This window comes from Rhagoletis zephyria, unplaced genomic scaffold, assembly GCF_001687245.7.
Source record: "Rhagoletis zephyria isolate East Lansing unplaced genomic scaffold, Rhagoletis_zephyria_1.1 Rzeph_scaffold_00050, whole genome shotgun sequence".
Lineage (NCBI taxonomy): Eukaryota > Metazoa > Arthropoda > Insecta > Diptera > Tephritidae > Rhagoletis > Rhagoletis zephyria.
Window position 1 is genome coordinate 220,274 of NW_016157134.1, and position 16,875 is coordinate 237,148.

Below are 16,875 nucleotides of genomic sequence, written 5' to 3' on the forward strand. Positions count from 1 at the left end.
ATCGCTTCTCAAAAAACTATTTGCCGTTCGGAGGCGACCTAGAACTTTAGGTCCCTTTAGTTGCGTGACAAATTCACCATGCGCGTTACGGATAATATGATACCAAACTCGCTTTATGCATGAATTTGAAAAACTAGCGAAAGGGCAGCTAACTATATAGGAGTATATATATGTATGTTGAAAGCCTGAAATAATGTGTAATAATTTTCAAATTAGGCAACTGTTGGACTATAAAATCCTTACTTTGACGACAATACTTAGCCTTAGATGGCCTTTACTTACTTACTGGCTTACTTTTTATTTCTATAACTAATATATGTATAAGCTTCGAAAGAAACAAGCAGTAGCTCCAAGCATTTTTATTAAGACCCGTTTCGGTGGAAAATCAGGTACCTCCGTCAAAGCGAAGAAAGGTCGGTGGAGGAAAAACTTCCTGCACCCAAAAGAGTCCGGCTACACTCCTGGATGAGCAAACCTAGCTTTGGCGAGGATGCGAAGGACCGAATCTTCATAGGGGTTTTGGACCGAGGCAACGAGCACGGGTCCATACCGAAGGACCAGTGGAGGTGGGTGAAGGCAGCTGTCGCGAACGTCATTTTTGATGTTCTGCAGGAGAACCCCGGAACCTCTCCAGCTTGCATATATCTAAGTGGTCTAGCCGCTTTGGCCTAAGCGTCAGCTCAAGCAAAGTAGACCTCGTCCTTTTCACGAGAAGGTATAAAATGCCTTCCGTCGCTCCACCGGAGCTAAACGGCTTTCGGTTAAGTCTCGCTACAAAAAACTTGGCGTTATTTTAGATAAGAAGCTGAGCTGGAAGTAAAATATAGTTCATCAATATGAGAAGGCTTCCGTAGCCCCCTGTAGTTGCAAATGGGCTATAGGGATGGGGCCTCAGTCCCCGGATTTGGATATTTATATCAGTCGTCAGACCAATCCTACAGTATGGAGTGATCGTGTGGTGGCCTGCGTTAGATAAAGAGGTCAACCTCAGGCTTCTCATCAAAGTGCAAAGGTTCAGTATGATCTGCCTAAGCGGAGCGCTCAGAACTACGCCAAACGATGCTCTGAACACTATTTTGGATCTTCTCCCACTGGATTTGTTAGGAAAGCAGATAGCAGCGCTCGCTGCTCTTCACTTAAGAGAGGCAACCTGTAGCCCAGTTTAAGCGATGGCAACCCAGACACCGCTGTCAGAATCCAACGAGTGGGTAGACAGACTCGGGCAGAAACAAACGTGCCGCGGTAGCAAGAACATCGAGAAATACTTTTATACTTTCAATTTATATTTTCATAATCATACTCTGTCATTCCTAATTTAAATAAATATCAATTCATTTGCTGTAAAATTGAGTATCCATCCTCATCGTTCTCAGTTCAGAAGTGAGATCGCAATCCACTCTGCCTACAATTCGCATTTTAATTCGGTAAAACGTTTGTAAACGCGCGTGCGTATATATGTGCATACATATTTACATGCAAAACTCACCCGTAATTCGCTAACAAAGTGTTCGCTAGCGCACGGTCTGTGGCGACACGACGAAGGCAACGAGCAACAAGCGCTCAATGCAACAACGACAACCAACGTGAATCGACGGTTCGAAAAACGAAACCAGCAACAAGTGAAGGCAAATTGGTGTATGCAAAACGAGACCTGCAGCATCAAGTTTGTAAAACGAAGTGCACGGACACACGTACGAGTGAAGCGAGAAGTTTTGTGTTGATACATATATTGAATACTACGTGTATACAACAAGATGACAAAAATTTGCGAATTTAAGGTCGATCAATTGAAATTCTTTCTTCGAGAAAGGCAATTGCAAACGACAGGCACACGGGACCAGTTAATTCAACGTTTGTGTGAATACGAGAACGCCGAAGAGTTGGACTGGCACGAGTCCAAAACAACAGAGGAAGGAGCTAATATGGCGACAGTATCACAGCTTCAGGAGGAGATGAGGCAATTGCGAGAAATGATGACGCAGTTTCTACAAGTACAACGCACCGGCATGAATTCCAGCACAACGCAAGTGGAAAACGTTGCGCAAAATGTATCGCTGCCAGCGAGCGGCAGCAGCGCAGTAGCAAATAACGACGGCGCAAGTGTAAGCAACAGCGGTGCTGTAGCAAGCAACGAAATTACTGCCACGCGAATTTACTCGAACGAATACAGCTCAACGAACATAAACACACGTCATGCATCGGTAAAAGAAATAGCAAATACCCTGCCGGAATTTGATCCGATAAGCGACAAAAGCATTACGGTGGAACAATTTATTGATCGCGTCAATAAAGTGATCGAAGCTTATCGATGGGATGAAAAATTTCTTTTGTTAGCTATTTATACGCGACTCAACGGGGTTGCAAGAATGTGGTTGGACGCATCACCTGTTCTACATACAACGTGGGCAGATTTTGCAAACGCTTTAAAAAGTGAATTTGGTACAACGCACGATGAAGCAGAAATACATTTTCTGATGTCTAACGCAACGAGACGCCCAAAAGAACGTATCAACGAGTATTGTTTTCGAGTCTCATCAATAGGAGTTCGATACAATCTTAGTGAATCCGCTATTATACGTTACATAAGGGTAGGACTGAAGCATCGTGAGCTTCAGCAGAGTATTGCAGCAATGAAGTTTAATACGGTGATGACCTGTGTTCGAAAGTAAACGGCTATCTCTCCGAACTTTCTCGCTTCTTCACTGCAAAGTGTCTAGCCCTCTCCCCTACGAAATCCTCCGCGACCCTGTTCACAACCTGGACGAAGGAGGTCAGGCTACCGCTGGGGATTCACGTCGATGACACACCAATTCCGACGGTGAATAACCCCAAAATACTCGGAGTAACATTCGACAGCCTGCTCTCTTTCTCTGCGCACTCAACCGCTATTGTCAATAAAGTACAGAGCCGCAACAAGGTCCTCAAGTCGCTAGCCGGCAGTACTTGGGGCAAAGACAAAGAAACGTTGCTGGCAACATACAAGGCAATAGGCCGGCCGGTCTTGAACTACGCAGCGCCAGTGTGGTCGCCAGGGAATAGTAGGACGCAGTGGACGAAGCTACAGACGGGACAAAATACGGCACTTAGGACAGCGACGGGATGCCTCCTGATGACGCCAGAACATCACTTGCACGGCGAGGCGCAAATGCTCCCAGTTAGGGAGCACAACATAATGCTCTGCAAGCAGTTCCTGATCGGGAGCCACAGAAGTGGCCACCCAAACAGACAGCTGCTTGCAGAGGAGCCCTCGCCTAGGCACGTCAGGAGGCATCTATATGAACTGACGGACGAAGTCCAGAGGTTCATTAAGTAACCTCTGGACCCGACAGCGTACAGACAGGCCCTGAACGGCATTCACGGGGACTCAGTCTCGAGTTATGTAGACTCTCGACCTGTGAATGCCGTTCTAGGCATACCACCCCCGGACATTGACGAGACAGAGCTTCATCTGCCTCGGGAGACACGCACTACACTTGCTCAACTTCGCTCCGGCTACTGCAGCAGGTTAAACTCCTACTTGAGTAGGCTGAATGAGGATGTGCCGAACGAATGTCAGGCATGCGGAGAGACCCCACATGACTCGAACCATCTCTTCGCATGCCCGGAAAACCCGACTACCCTAACGGCCCTGTCCCTGTGGACAGATCCCACAGAAGCTGCACGCTTCCTAGGGTTGCCGTTAGTGGAACTTGACGACAACGACTGAGATACCAACCGATCTGGGCGGGGTTGTTGTAGCCGCTACAACAACAGCAACAACGGTGAAGCAAATGAGAGACGCAATCGAAGATTACTTTGTAAACCGTGGAGGATTATACGAAACTAAAAATGAACAATTTGTGAAACGAGACGAACAAAAGGCCAAAGTGGGCGAAGCAGCTAAGCAGCGTGAATCTACGAGAGCCCAACTTAAGTGCTATAACTGCAGCGAAGCCGGTCACTTCTCCAATAAGTGTCCATTACCGCAGAAACGTCAACGATGTACAACATGCAACAAGGTTCACCCAAACGATGGAAATTGTGACAAAGCAGCAAATTTACGACGACTTGGCGTTACAAATTGTGACGAGTGCTTCAACAAAACGATTTATATACAGTCAAAACCGTATACTGCTTTCGTCGATACTGGAAGCCAATGCAGTATCATTCGCGAATCTGTAGCCGAACGAATCAAGGCTGAAAGGCGCAAGTGCTGTGTGAAAATAAAAGGCATTTGTGGAGGCGTACGCATACTCAACGAAGCTATCATCGTAGATATCATCATCGACGAAGCTGTCATCACGGCACAAGTTTACATTGCCGACGATAATCTAGTGCAACGATGAAAATCGACAGTGGTCGCACCATATTCGAAAACAAACAATTAATACAACAGCCGGTAATATCTAATTGCAAATTTTCTAAACTTTTATCTAATTTCAGCAACGAAGCTGAACGGGTAAAGACGCAGGGTCTTTTAGAGAACTTTGCCGAGGTTTTCTCTACTGGACTAGACGGTATTGGTAAAACGGACGTGGTCGAAGCTAGCATCGAACTTGAGAGTAGCCAAACAGTAGCTCAAGTACCGTATCGCATTCCAGAGCCGAAACGTAGTATTGTTAACAGCATGATCGACGAGCTGTTGCAACATGACATCGTCACCAAATCTACGTCAGAATATGCGAGCCCCGTCGTAGTAATTAAAAAAACAAAGCGGAGGTGATCGACTATGCATCGATTACCGGCGCCTCAACAAGCTAATGAAGAAGGAAAATTTTCCTGTTCCAAACATCGAGGAACGATTACACGAAGCAAAACGATTTAAATTCTTCTCTTCCCTGGATTTAAACAGTGGCTATTACCAGATAGCAATGGCACCTGAAAGCCGAAAGTTCACCGCTTTCATCACCACCAATGGGCTCTACGAGTTCAAACGCATGCCGTTTGGACTGAAGAACGCGCCAGCAATTTTCAATCGACTTATGGCAGAACTCCAAAAACGAGTAGAGAAAGGCGACATGCTCCACTACATGGACGATATTTTAATCGGCAGCAACTCTTTCGATGAGATGTATGCAAAACTCTCGCGCATACTTCAAGTACTACGGACATGTGGACTCACATTGAATATCAACAAGTGTGAGCTATACAAGCAGACGATAATATTTTTGGGACATCAACTACATCCTGCCGGCATCAGCCCCGGCGAAATAAAAACTAACGCTATTGCTCGTTTTCCGCAACCTAGAAGTGTCACCGAGGTACGCAAGTTTTCAGGCCTCAGTGGGTATTTCCGGAAGTTCGTCGCCGGATATTCAATAATTTCCGAGCCGCTACGCAATCTGTTACGCAAAAACGTCAAGTTCAAGTGGGTGCAACCACAAGAATCAGCATTCAACGATCTCAAACGTTCGCTAACGTCGAAGCTGACAATGGTAAGCTACCGCATAGAAGCCGAACACGAGCTGCACACGGACGCCAGCTCTGTAGGCCTCGCTAGTGTGCTAATGCAATTGGAGAACGGTCAGCATATTTCAGTCGCTCTACTACGGACAACGAAAAACGGTTTCACAGCTATGAGCTTGAAGCTCTGGCAGTCGTAGAATCGTTGGAGAGATTCAAATACTACGTCTACGCTAAGACGATTAAAGTGATTACCAGTTGCAGCGCTTTAGAAACGACGATGGAAAAACGAGAGCTGATACCACGTATCGCCCGATGGTGGTTGAGGATTCAAGAGTTCGACATCGAGATTATACACCGAGCAGGTTCCCGAATGGCACATGTGGACGCTTTAAGCCGCGCCCCCTACGAAGATGCACACGAACTCGACACCGCCGATCTTAAAATCTCCATGACGATTATCGATGAAGCCGACTGGTTGTTCAGCATCCAATTACAGGATACCAACGTCAAACGGATTGTCAACGAGATGCGAACCGGAAAGAAATCAGACTACACTGATTACGTCATCTAACTAGGACGCCTATACCGTAAATGCAACCATAAACTACTATGGGTTGTTCCAAAACAGCTTAGACACCATGTACTCCAAGAGTGTCACGATAGGGCAGGTCACATGAGCGTCGATAAAACTATTGACCGAATCCTTAATTTGTTTTGGTTTCCGCGCATGAGGAACTACGTCAAGAGCTATATTCAATCGTGCATCGGATGTGTTTTAAATAAATCGCCTGGTGGTCGACGAGAAGGTCAGTACCACTACGACCACACTAAGCCGATTCCATTCGCAACTATTCATATGGATCATCTGGGACCATTTCCGAGAAACTCCAAAGGACACGAACACATATTCGTGATCGTCGACTCATTCACGAAATTTACCATCATCCGCGCAGTGAAAAGCACTGCCACCAAATATGTTATACAGACGTTACAAGAAGTAACAAGCTACGTGGGAATGCCTGGTCGTATTATCTCCGACCGAGGAACTGCTTTTACTTCGAAAGTTTTCCAGACATTTTGTAAAGACAACAACGTGAAACATGTTCTTATTGCAGTCCGAACACCACGTGCAAATGGCCATGCCGAGCGCACAAACCGCATCATCTTGTCTATGTTGTTACTATCTACCGATAACGAAAGACGATGGGACGACAAGTTACGCCAGGTGCAATGGAGCATCAATACGATGACCAACAAGACAACTGGATATACTCCATGCCAGCTTCTGTATGGATACACACCACGCGACATATTGCAAAACCAGCTCATCCAAACGCTTCAGGATGATCAAGCTGACACATTAACCGACACCGACTTACAACAACTAAGGGCTACAGCCGCTACCCGAATCGATGATGTGAGAGCGCAAGCTAAACGACGATACGATGCTCGGCATGCTAGTCCAAAGATCTACAAACAAGGTGACCTAGTACTAACAACGAACGAGCCGACAAGTACAGGTACCTCCCGGAAATTAGAACCCCGTTACAAAGGACCATTCGTAATCCGCGAGGTCCTTCCAAACGACCGGTATGTGATCGAAGATTTACCACATGCCCAGCGAACGCAACGCCATTACACATCAGTATTCGCATCAGGTCAGCTAAAACTTTGGTGTACATTACCACCTGATGATTTCGACGACGATGACCCTACGGGCGACACTTCGGGCGGCACTTCGGGCGAGGGCGCTCCGAAAGGTCAGGAAAGCCGACTGTAAGCGATGGCAACCAGACACCGCTGTCAGAATCCAACGAGTGGGTAGACAGACTCGGGCAGAAACAAACGTGCCGCGGTAGCAAGAACATCGAGAAATACTTTTATACTTTCAATTTATATTTTCATAATCATACTCTGTCATTCCTAATTTAAATAAATATCAATTCATTTGCTGTAAAATTGAGTATCTACCCTCGTCGTTCTCACCAGGGACACTCTTGTATATTAAATGAATTTTGCTTCATTCCGAACAGCACAGACCGCTAAGCTTCGATATCGGTTCCGGAAAGCAACTTCACCACAAGAATCCCAAGCAGGGAGGAGTGGAAAGAAGATTTCAACACTCCATCCGACATCTATACATATGGTTCAAAACTCGGCGGTAGGTAGGAGGCGGCGTTTTCTCACAAAACACTCCTCTAAAAATCTATTTTAAGTTACCGGACTACTGCAGCGTATTCCGAGCTGAAGTTTCAGCTATCACCGAAGCTGCTGAGATATTTGGAACTGAAATGATGGGAAGGGACATCTTCATTTTTAGTGATAGTCAGGCTGCAATCAAAGCTCTGAGCTCTTTCACGTTTCACTTAAAGATTGCGCTGGACTGCCGCACTTATCCACAAGGGATAGCCCAGCAGAACAGACTTCACCTCACTTGGGTTCCTGGTCACAGGGACATAGAGGGAAACTGGATGGCAGATGAACTAGCAAGGCAAGGCACGACCAGGCAGATTCTTCCTGGTAAAGAACATATTGGTATGCCTTTTGCCACTTGCAAGCAGCTACCTAGTGAATTTGTTTACAATTAAGCTGAAGAAAGATGGAGCTAAAGTGCGACTTGTCGAATTTCCTGGCGGACTTGGCTTAAATGGGGCCGGAAGCGGTCACGAAGTGTATACTATCTTAGAAGAGAGGATATATCTAACGTCCTGAGGGCCCTAACCGGGCACTGTCTAATAGGAAAGCATGCAGAAAGGCTCCGTTCGTAGCAGAGCTGGGTCACTTGTTCCTTACCTCGGATGGGGGGTAACAAGTAATTCCCAGCAATGCGTGAACTACAAATACTTTTAATTTAAATTTCTCTACCCCTTACCACTGGTGGGGGAAGTAGAGTTTAATAAAATAAGAGGTTAGTACTTTCAATATTAAAAGTTTTACCCCTTACCGCTGGTGGGGGGAAGTAACGCATACAAAATAAAAATAAAAGAAAATGAGAAGCGGTGAAGAAGTGGTTAGTTGAGACTCTGATCGAATCTGAATCTGTTTATTAAATATTTTCCATTCATATTATTTAATGCATTTTCTAATGCATGCATAGGTATGTATGTATGTATATTTGTCTACAATGATAAACGCATTGATCTCTTATTTCAGTTTTGTACAAAATATTGACAGTGAAATGTCTTACAATTTATGGGTTTTTGTTAATTTCTCATGTTTATGTATTTTACTTATCTTCTATTCTAAAGTGGACTGTATTTTCTGTGTGTCAATAAATATTATTGTACGTATTTTTTATGTTCAGTTTTATTACCCTGGCAGATGTATGTATGTATGCACACATGTTCAAAGATATTTGAACATATTGCGAGGGCAAAAAAGTGAGTATTTATGTACTGTATACATATTTTTTTAAAAGTTCTTACTATATTTAATGTTATTACTCAGGCAGATATGTATCCATGTTCAAAGATATTTGAATATACTGCCAAGGGCTAAAAAGTGTTAAAGTTTTTCCAAATTAATATTTATTTTTCATCTTCAAAATATTTCTTTTAAATTTGTTGTGGACAAGAAATTCAATCCAATTGATCCCCAGAAGTTCCTCCACCTTCGGAATGTATTTCTTCCTCTTACGCCAAATCTCAGGAAACTCGCCTTGCTTTTTGGCTTCATCACACGACTGGGCTACCAAATTATACCAAATTTTATGTTACTAATACGTGTTCTAAAAGTGAAACAAATCTGATCATAAATATAATTTTTTATGATAGCTCTCAATCCCTGCGCCACCTATTGGAAGACAGACACACTGTTCCTTCAAAAAAATTTTGCACAATTATTCGATGCGATTTTAAACCTGGGAGAAAATGGTTCCCAATTGAATGATTCTTGCGATTTTATATGTGTATAAATGTAGGTGTATAAAATGCCATTACCTTATAATAAGTGGTTCCAGAGATAAGCGATATGAGAATTTCAGTTTATATGGGCGGTACCACGACCCCTTTTCCAAAATCTACCACTTTTCGCCGTAAGTACGGTATTGACAAAATATTTTTCTGTGTCAAATTTCAGGATGTTAGCATAGGCGGTTCCAGAGATAAGCGGTACGAGAAGTTTAGCTTGTATGGGAGGTACCACGCCCCTTTCCAAAATCTACCACTTTCCCCATATGTATGGTATTGACAACATATGTTGCTGTGTGAAATTTCAGGACGTTAGCATAAGCGGTTCCAGAGATAAGCGATATGAGAATTTCAGTTTATATGGGCGGTACCACGACCCCTTTTCCAAAATCTACCACTTTCCCCATATGTATGGTATTGACAACATATGTTGCTGTGTGAAATTTCAGGACGTTAGCATAGGCGGTTCCAGAGATAACCGATATAAGAATTTCAGTTTGTATGAGCGTTCCCGTTATCTACCACTTTTCGCCATAAGTACGTGATGGATATCGTAAATCGCTGTGTCGAATTTCAGGACGTTAGCATAAGCGGTTCCAGAGATAAGCGATATGTGAATTTCAGTTTGTATGAGCGTTCCCGTTATCTACCACTTTTCGCCATAAGTACGTGATGGATATCGTAAATCGCTGTGTCGAATTTCAGGACGTTAGCATAAGCGGTTCCAGAGATAAGCGATATGTGAATTTCAGTTTGTATGGGCGGTGCCGCGCCCTGTTTTTCATTATCTACTACTTTTCGCCATAAATACGTTATTGATATCATAAATGGCTTTGTTCAACTTCAGGTAGTTAGCTTAAGTGGTTCCAGAGATAAGCGATATGGGAATTTCAGTTTCCCGGTACCTACCATTTTTCACCGTAAGTAGGGTATTTACAATCTATGCATCTGTGCTAAGTTTCAGTTCCCCAGCATAATTGGTTTTAAAGATATAGTGGTTTTCACATTTTAGTATAGATATCAAATGCCCCGCTCCCCATATATCGGGATTAACATTTCTGGATTAGAGGAAGTTATGTCCTTTAAATTGGTGTATGTTTCAATGAAATCAAGCGAACGGTGCCTTCAAAAAAGGGATTGCAAAATTTTCTTCTGGCGTATTTATATATAGATGTAGTAGGATGAAGTGCAAGTTTCAATTGGCTTAAAATACCTCTGATTTTGTTAAATTTCTTTGCTGGCGGTGTCAAATATTTTCTTCCATAAAAATTATTTTCGAAAATTTTTTTATATTGAAGAAAATGCCCAGCACCGTAAAACGAATCCCAAAAATCAACGGTATTTTGTAGCTGGTTGAAACTTGCACTTTATCCCACTATACTGTAATGGGACTTAAAACTGCATACGCAAAATTTTTTCTAAAAACTATGAATAAGTAGTATGAAATTTTGGTGAAAATTATTTGTATTTTTATAATTTTTGTGCAACATGCGCATTTATATGAGGTTAATTCAAACTAAAATGAGGCAGAATTTTATAAAAAAATTTAAGTATTAAATAAACAAAAGAAATATAGACAAGACCGGTCGAAATAAGACATTTCTTTTATTCTTGCCACTGGTATACACAATGTGACCAACTATTTCAAAGATCAAAGAAGTACAGCTTAGGTTGGGTTAAGTTGGGACGCGATTTCGATCCCTGAGAGCTCAGTGTTTGTTCAGAAGCGCAAGCCAAAATGCTTGCATCTTAGCCTCGGGAAGATAGAACAGTCTAAAAGAAAGTGTGGAGATGATTCCACTTCATCTTCCTCTTGACAGCTGATACAAAAGGATCAGTTGAAATTCGTAAGACCCCCATCACTAGCCCTTGAGAGGTAACGTGTTTTAAAGTGTCCTATAAAAACATTTTCTGCAGCAGAGAAACATCTTCTTTTACTTTTTATGTCACGAAAGGACCCGGTTTCCCTTAGCCTAATAACAGTTCGTGCTGCGACAATTCTGTCTGTAATATCCGCAGGCGCCGTTTTCAACTATGTATGTTAAGCGCCAGTGTAGGTGTGGCTCCTAATGCTCCGGTAATTCCTGTTTTACAAGTGTAGCCTTCTCTAGTGAGTTCCGCCAGACAAGGGCTCCTTGAAACAATTTATAAAATGGTTTTCTAGAGCTAATGAATTAGTTTGGGCGAGAGACCCCACTTTTCACCGATAGCTCTCCTACAGCAGTACAAGGCAACCGAAACCGAGTGTTCCTATTTACTCTGCACTCTGTGCAAACGCTCACCCACTCCGTCGCGACAGTTTTGTCACGAAATAAACTGTAGATAAGCTTTATTAGGTTGGTTTCAACCCCCAGATTATTAATATACTTGACTACTGCCTGTGGAGTGACATTGTTGAAGGCCAACTTGATATCGAAGAAGGCCCCTACTGCATAATCTTCACGCGTGAAGGCTTCCTCTGACCTCTTTACCAATGTGTGCAGAGCGGTATTCACCCACCTTTCTTGCAATAAGCATATTGAGCTCTTGAATGACAGTCACGAGGAATCGCGTTTCTTATGTACAGGTCTATCAGTCTCTCTAGCATTTCTAGCAAAAGAGGTTTTAGCAAAAACGAAGCGGGGAAACATGAGATCCTTTTCCGGCCTTCGGGATGAACGCAACACTGTCTACCTTCCCAGCCTTTGGATGTACCCGGTCCTCACTCAGTTCGCATAAATAGGATCCAATAAATTGCACGACACCTTCAGAGCCCTTTGCAGCTGCGCAGGTATGATGCCATCGGTCCCCGGCGACTTTAATGGTTTCTACGAATTTATCTCCCAGGCCACGTGATCTTCCAGAAGATCGGAGAAGTTCAGGACCCTGGGGGAGATTCTGTAACCAGTTAGCGACAATTTTCGGATCGCTAACTGGTTACAGAATCTCCCTCCTGAAGCACAAAATATCGCAAAGAAGTATATTTGACTGTACTTCGAAGTACAGTCAAATATACTTCTTTGCGATATTTTGTGCTTCAGGAGGGAGATTCTGTAACCAGTTAGCGATCCGAAAATTGTCGCTAACTGGTTACAGAATCTCCCTCCTGAAGCACAAAATATCGCAAAGAAGTATATTTGACTGTACTTCGAAGTACAAAGTACAAGAGCGAAAAAAGAAGTACGGTTGGTTACATTAGGTATACATCAGGGTTGTTGCAAATATTCGCATTCGCATTCGCAACCGCAGAGCTTCCGCATTAATTCTAACATTCGCATTCGCTTTCGCATTCGCTTTCGCATTCGCAATAATCAATGCGGAGCTTTTGCGAATGCGAATGTTGTGCAAGTGCACCGATAAAACGTATATCTAGCAAACAAAATGACAAATTGTAGCCATTATTTTTTCCTGTGGTCGTTGGAGAATTTGTGTAACAAAACTGGTCAAATTTCATATTTATCAACTTTGATAAAAATGTCTTTAATCTTATTATTTTTTAAGCTATATAACCGAGCAGTTATACAAGTTTCCACTTCTACTTGACCTTTGACGTACGTCAAAGAGAACATAGTCCTTTTAATAATATATATTTTTTGTTTTCTCTTTTTTAAATACCTGCATTTCTTTCTTTATTATGATTTTTTTGGACCAATCTTAAAAAAAACTACTAGACATAAAAGAAGAATGTGAGCGCTGTAGTTTTAAACCAAATTGTTGTGATTTGCTCTTGATGTTACATATCGTCACCTGAAATGCAAAAAGACGTAACAAACATCGTCGCTGAAATACAAAAAGTCGTATCTAATAAAAAATCAAAATTCAGTTTTTGATTGATATGATGGATTTCATCGAATTTCAACTCCCACATCAGTTATGGTGTTGTTACGTTTTTTTGCATTTCAGGTGCCGATGTATGCGTTCCAATCACTTAAAATGGGACTCTTTGGGGAATTTATATTAAGGAAAATTTAAAAAAAACAGTAATTTTGTTTACTTGTCGGGCCATATTTTTTTCATAGATAAATATGTACATTGGATCCTTGCCTAAAGGCCTCTGTGGTAAAACTCTCCCCCTACGTCTCCCTTCTTTGCTATTTAAAGTGAAAGATTAAGCTCCTACAATAGGGATTTCCAGCAGAAATTTCAATATTTAGCTATAAAGAGAATCGATGCTGAAATATTTAAAAAGCTATAGGTCTGACCTTTAATTAGGTAAGAATTACGTAACTATATGAAACCCTCATCATTCGCGATTCCAATAATTCAAATGCTTATAAAAAATGGGGTGCTTTTAAAAAAAAATAGCAATATTCTGATCCGATTCGCCTGGCAGCCAGGATATTAAAAACATAATTACAAAAACTAAAATGGAAAAACGCTGATGACGTTACAAGTTCCCCAAATTCTGAAACTACCAAAGGAATGAGAATGAAGAATTCTTTTTAAAAAGCTTCCGAATAACCTGACTCATCTGGTTTGGTTTGCAAGCGCCGTTTAAACAACGATCTCATCATTATGCTAGATTCTATAAGTAAACATGAAATTCAAGAGGATACATCCGACATTTGCAGCCCCGATGCAACGCTCATTACTTTTTATTAAATAAAATTTTAAATTCAGGTACTAAATAAAACAAACATTATTAAAAATTACTAACTTTTAAATTTTTTTTATTTACCCAAATAACTTAGTTTACTACCTGGTTATTTCTTAAAATACTTGACATCAAAATACATTTATTGCAAAAGTAAGCAGTAAAAGTAGATTTGTAATTATTAATAACCATTAACTGCTTTTAAACTTTTTGAACTCCACTGGATTGAGGTTTTTTAAAAGATTTTCATCCAGTTTTTAAGTGTAGCAGGAGCATTTGTTAACTGATAGATAATCTTGACTGAACAAAATTCCCTCTTTTATCTACATATGGGCATTCCCATGGCGGCGCACGTGACAGTCGTACGATTTCAATGTGATACAAAAAAGGAATACCATTTGTTTTCATGAACTTTTTTGGGCCATTGTATAGCACATAATTAGCTCTATATTTAACCGAAAAATGGAATCAATCGAACTGCTTGGTCCTGAAATATAAGCATTTAAAGAGAGTGTCGTTACGTGACAAAAAATGGAAGTTGATTTTTTCTTTTCTTACAAAATCGCAAAACTCTGCGAATTGTGGATGGCTATTTTCATGAAACTTATTTTAATATGATTTGGAGCAATTCTAGTTGTTTTTAGAGTTTTTTGAATTAATGCAAATTGTTTCAATTCTCTTTTACAACCCCAAGTGTGAAACGTGACGTGACGTGGCGTCACGTGACATAAATTTCCATCGTTATATTTTTGTTCATATTGCTTTTAAATGAATTTTCAACGCAAATAAAACATGTTTTTTATGTAGAATATACTTTATATTTTGACTTCAGCGCCAACACCGATATATGTCTCTTTCAAATGAATTTCAATGCAAATTGATGACTTTGTTACAATATTAAAACAAATTTAATGTAACTAAGAAGAACGGACGTATCTAGAACAAATCTAGATAAAAGCATGGTTGTATATTGGATTTCGTTTTTCTTTAACAAATTTTGTATATACATATGTATGTAATTAAGAGGTAAAACTAAAATAAAAAATCATAATTTTGGAGCGACAGATCGCTAAAACGTCATTGAGTTAAAAATCGTCAAAAATTATGTCGAAATCCTCAATTTGTAGTTGGAAAGATATAGAGGTAAATGTGTTTTGGTTCGTGTCTGCACTACGAGATGCTTTGGTATGTATGTGGCGTCTGTACGTACCATCATTTAATTTTTTTCAAACTTTCAGGAATTAAAGTACAAAAAAACTAAGATGGTTTTGTTCCAGGATGTTTTGATTCGTATGCCTTTGTGGGCGTGGCTGCTGCCTGAAATTCGAAAAAAAAACTATTTTTCAAACTACCACTACTCAGTCCATGTCATTGGTGTAGATATCAGTAGAACGGTATTAAAACAAGCTATCTAACGCTATCTTTTGTGTTTATGAAATATAAATATCTCATAACGTTATCGCCTGAAAAATCGGGCTGCTAAAAATATAGATTTCGGGAATTTTCTCAAAAACTGGTCAGTAGATTATATTCTAGGTTTCCTCAAGTCTAGCCCGAAACCTTAGCTTTCATTTGGTATATAGCTTATATCTGGGAAAGCTCGTGTTGTGGAGATATGGCGATTCAAATTGAAAAAAGTCGCCCCAAATAGCGACCAATGGTTTAAAATTAACATAATCGTCTAATTGCCTATTCCCCGATTGCCACTCAAGCCGAAATTCCCTGCAAATCGGGGGGATTTCCCGCGAGTTGACAAGTTAGAGGATGCAGCTGTACTAATCACTTCGTACATATCTTGGAAATCACAATTGTGTGTATTTTAGAGTTTTTTCCAGTCACATGTCGAAATTATAATATTTTTCACCATTTTAATTGTAGGTATGTACACAGTATTTAACTATGCTAGATGGGTTGATCGGTGACAGGTAATAAGATCAACGGAAATAAGGTCAATTGACTTTATTTCCCACCCTGGTGCGAAATAAAGTCAATTGACATTATTACCTTTTTAAAAACGAAATAAAATCAATTGACATTATTTCTCTTTCAAACATTAAATTTGCTTAGCTTAGCGGTGGCCCGCGTCAGCGCGTCACGCGTACACCGCGCGACCGGCGCGCACACCACGTCACGCTACGCCGCGGCCCCCCCTTCCCCGTCTCCCGACGTGCTGTAACGCAGGTAGATTTATTTTTTGTATACGTTGAAATAAAATTTTTATATATTTTAAACATCGAGGGCTTATATTCAATAATACCCCCTATCTGCACACTTTTCACAAAGATGAGATTCTGATATAAAAATCCACCTAAGCTTTAACTGTCATCAGTGATATTAATGCTACCTTATATAACGACAGGTAATAAGTCCCAGATGGTTTCTAAAATCACAAATTAGTTTTTGTGCAAATTGCAGATAGAGGGTATTAATGAATTCAAGCCCTCGATATTTCACATTTTTATATTTGTAAGTTATTGGAAGCAGGGATGCCAACTTGGCTCAAACCGTGCCATTTGTTCCTATTTTACTTCAAATGGCACTTAATTTTTCAATTTGGCACTTTTGTAAAAAAAAATAACATTTCAATACATTTTTGTGAAATCGTGAANCCTTAGCTTTCATTTGGTATATAGCTTATATCTGGGAAAGCTCGTGTTGTGGAGATATGGCGATTCAAATTGAAAAAAGTCGCCCCAAATAGCGACCAATGGTTTAAAATTAACATAATCGTCTAATTGCCTATTCCCCGATTGCCACTCAAGCCGAAATTCCCTGCAAATCGGGGGGATTTCCCGCGAGTTGACAAGTTAGAGGATGCAGCTGTACTAATCACTTCGTACATATCTTGGAAATCACAATTGTGTGTATTTTAGAGTTTTTTCCAGTCACATGTCGAAATTATAATATTTTTCACCATTTTAATTGTAGGTATGTACACAGTATTTAACTATGCTAGATGGGTTAATCGGTGACAGGTAATAAGATCAACGGAAATAAGGTCAATTGACT

The 16,875-nt window shown here is 40.9% G+C and overlaps 2 protein-coding genes across 2 annotated transcripts; both read left to right on the plus strand.

The window, feature by feature from the left end:
• Positions 1–1,754: 1,754 nt before the first annotated feature.
• Positions 1,755–4,325, plus strand: LOC108368193 (uncharacterized). Its single transcript, XM_017622986.1, has 2 exons — positions 1,755–2,645; positions 3,840–4,325. The coding sequence occupies exons 1-2, from the start codon at positions 1,755–1,757 to the stop codon at positions 4,323–4,325; spliced, it is 1,377 nt and encodes a 458-aa protein (XP_017478475.1).
• Positions 4,326–6,241: 1,916 nt separating this feature from the next.
• On the plus strand, positions 6,242–7,165 carry LOC108368207 (uncharacterized). Its single transcript, XM_017623005.1, has one exon. The coding sequence runs from the start codon at positions 6,242–6,244 to the stop codon at positions 7,163–7,165; it is 924 nt and encodes a 307-aa protein (XP_017478494.1).
• Positions 7,166–16,875: the final 9,710 nt, after the last annotated feature.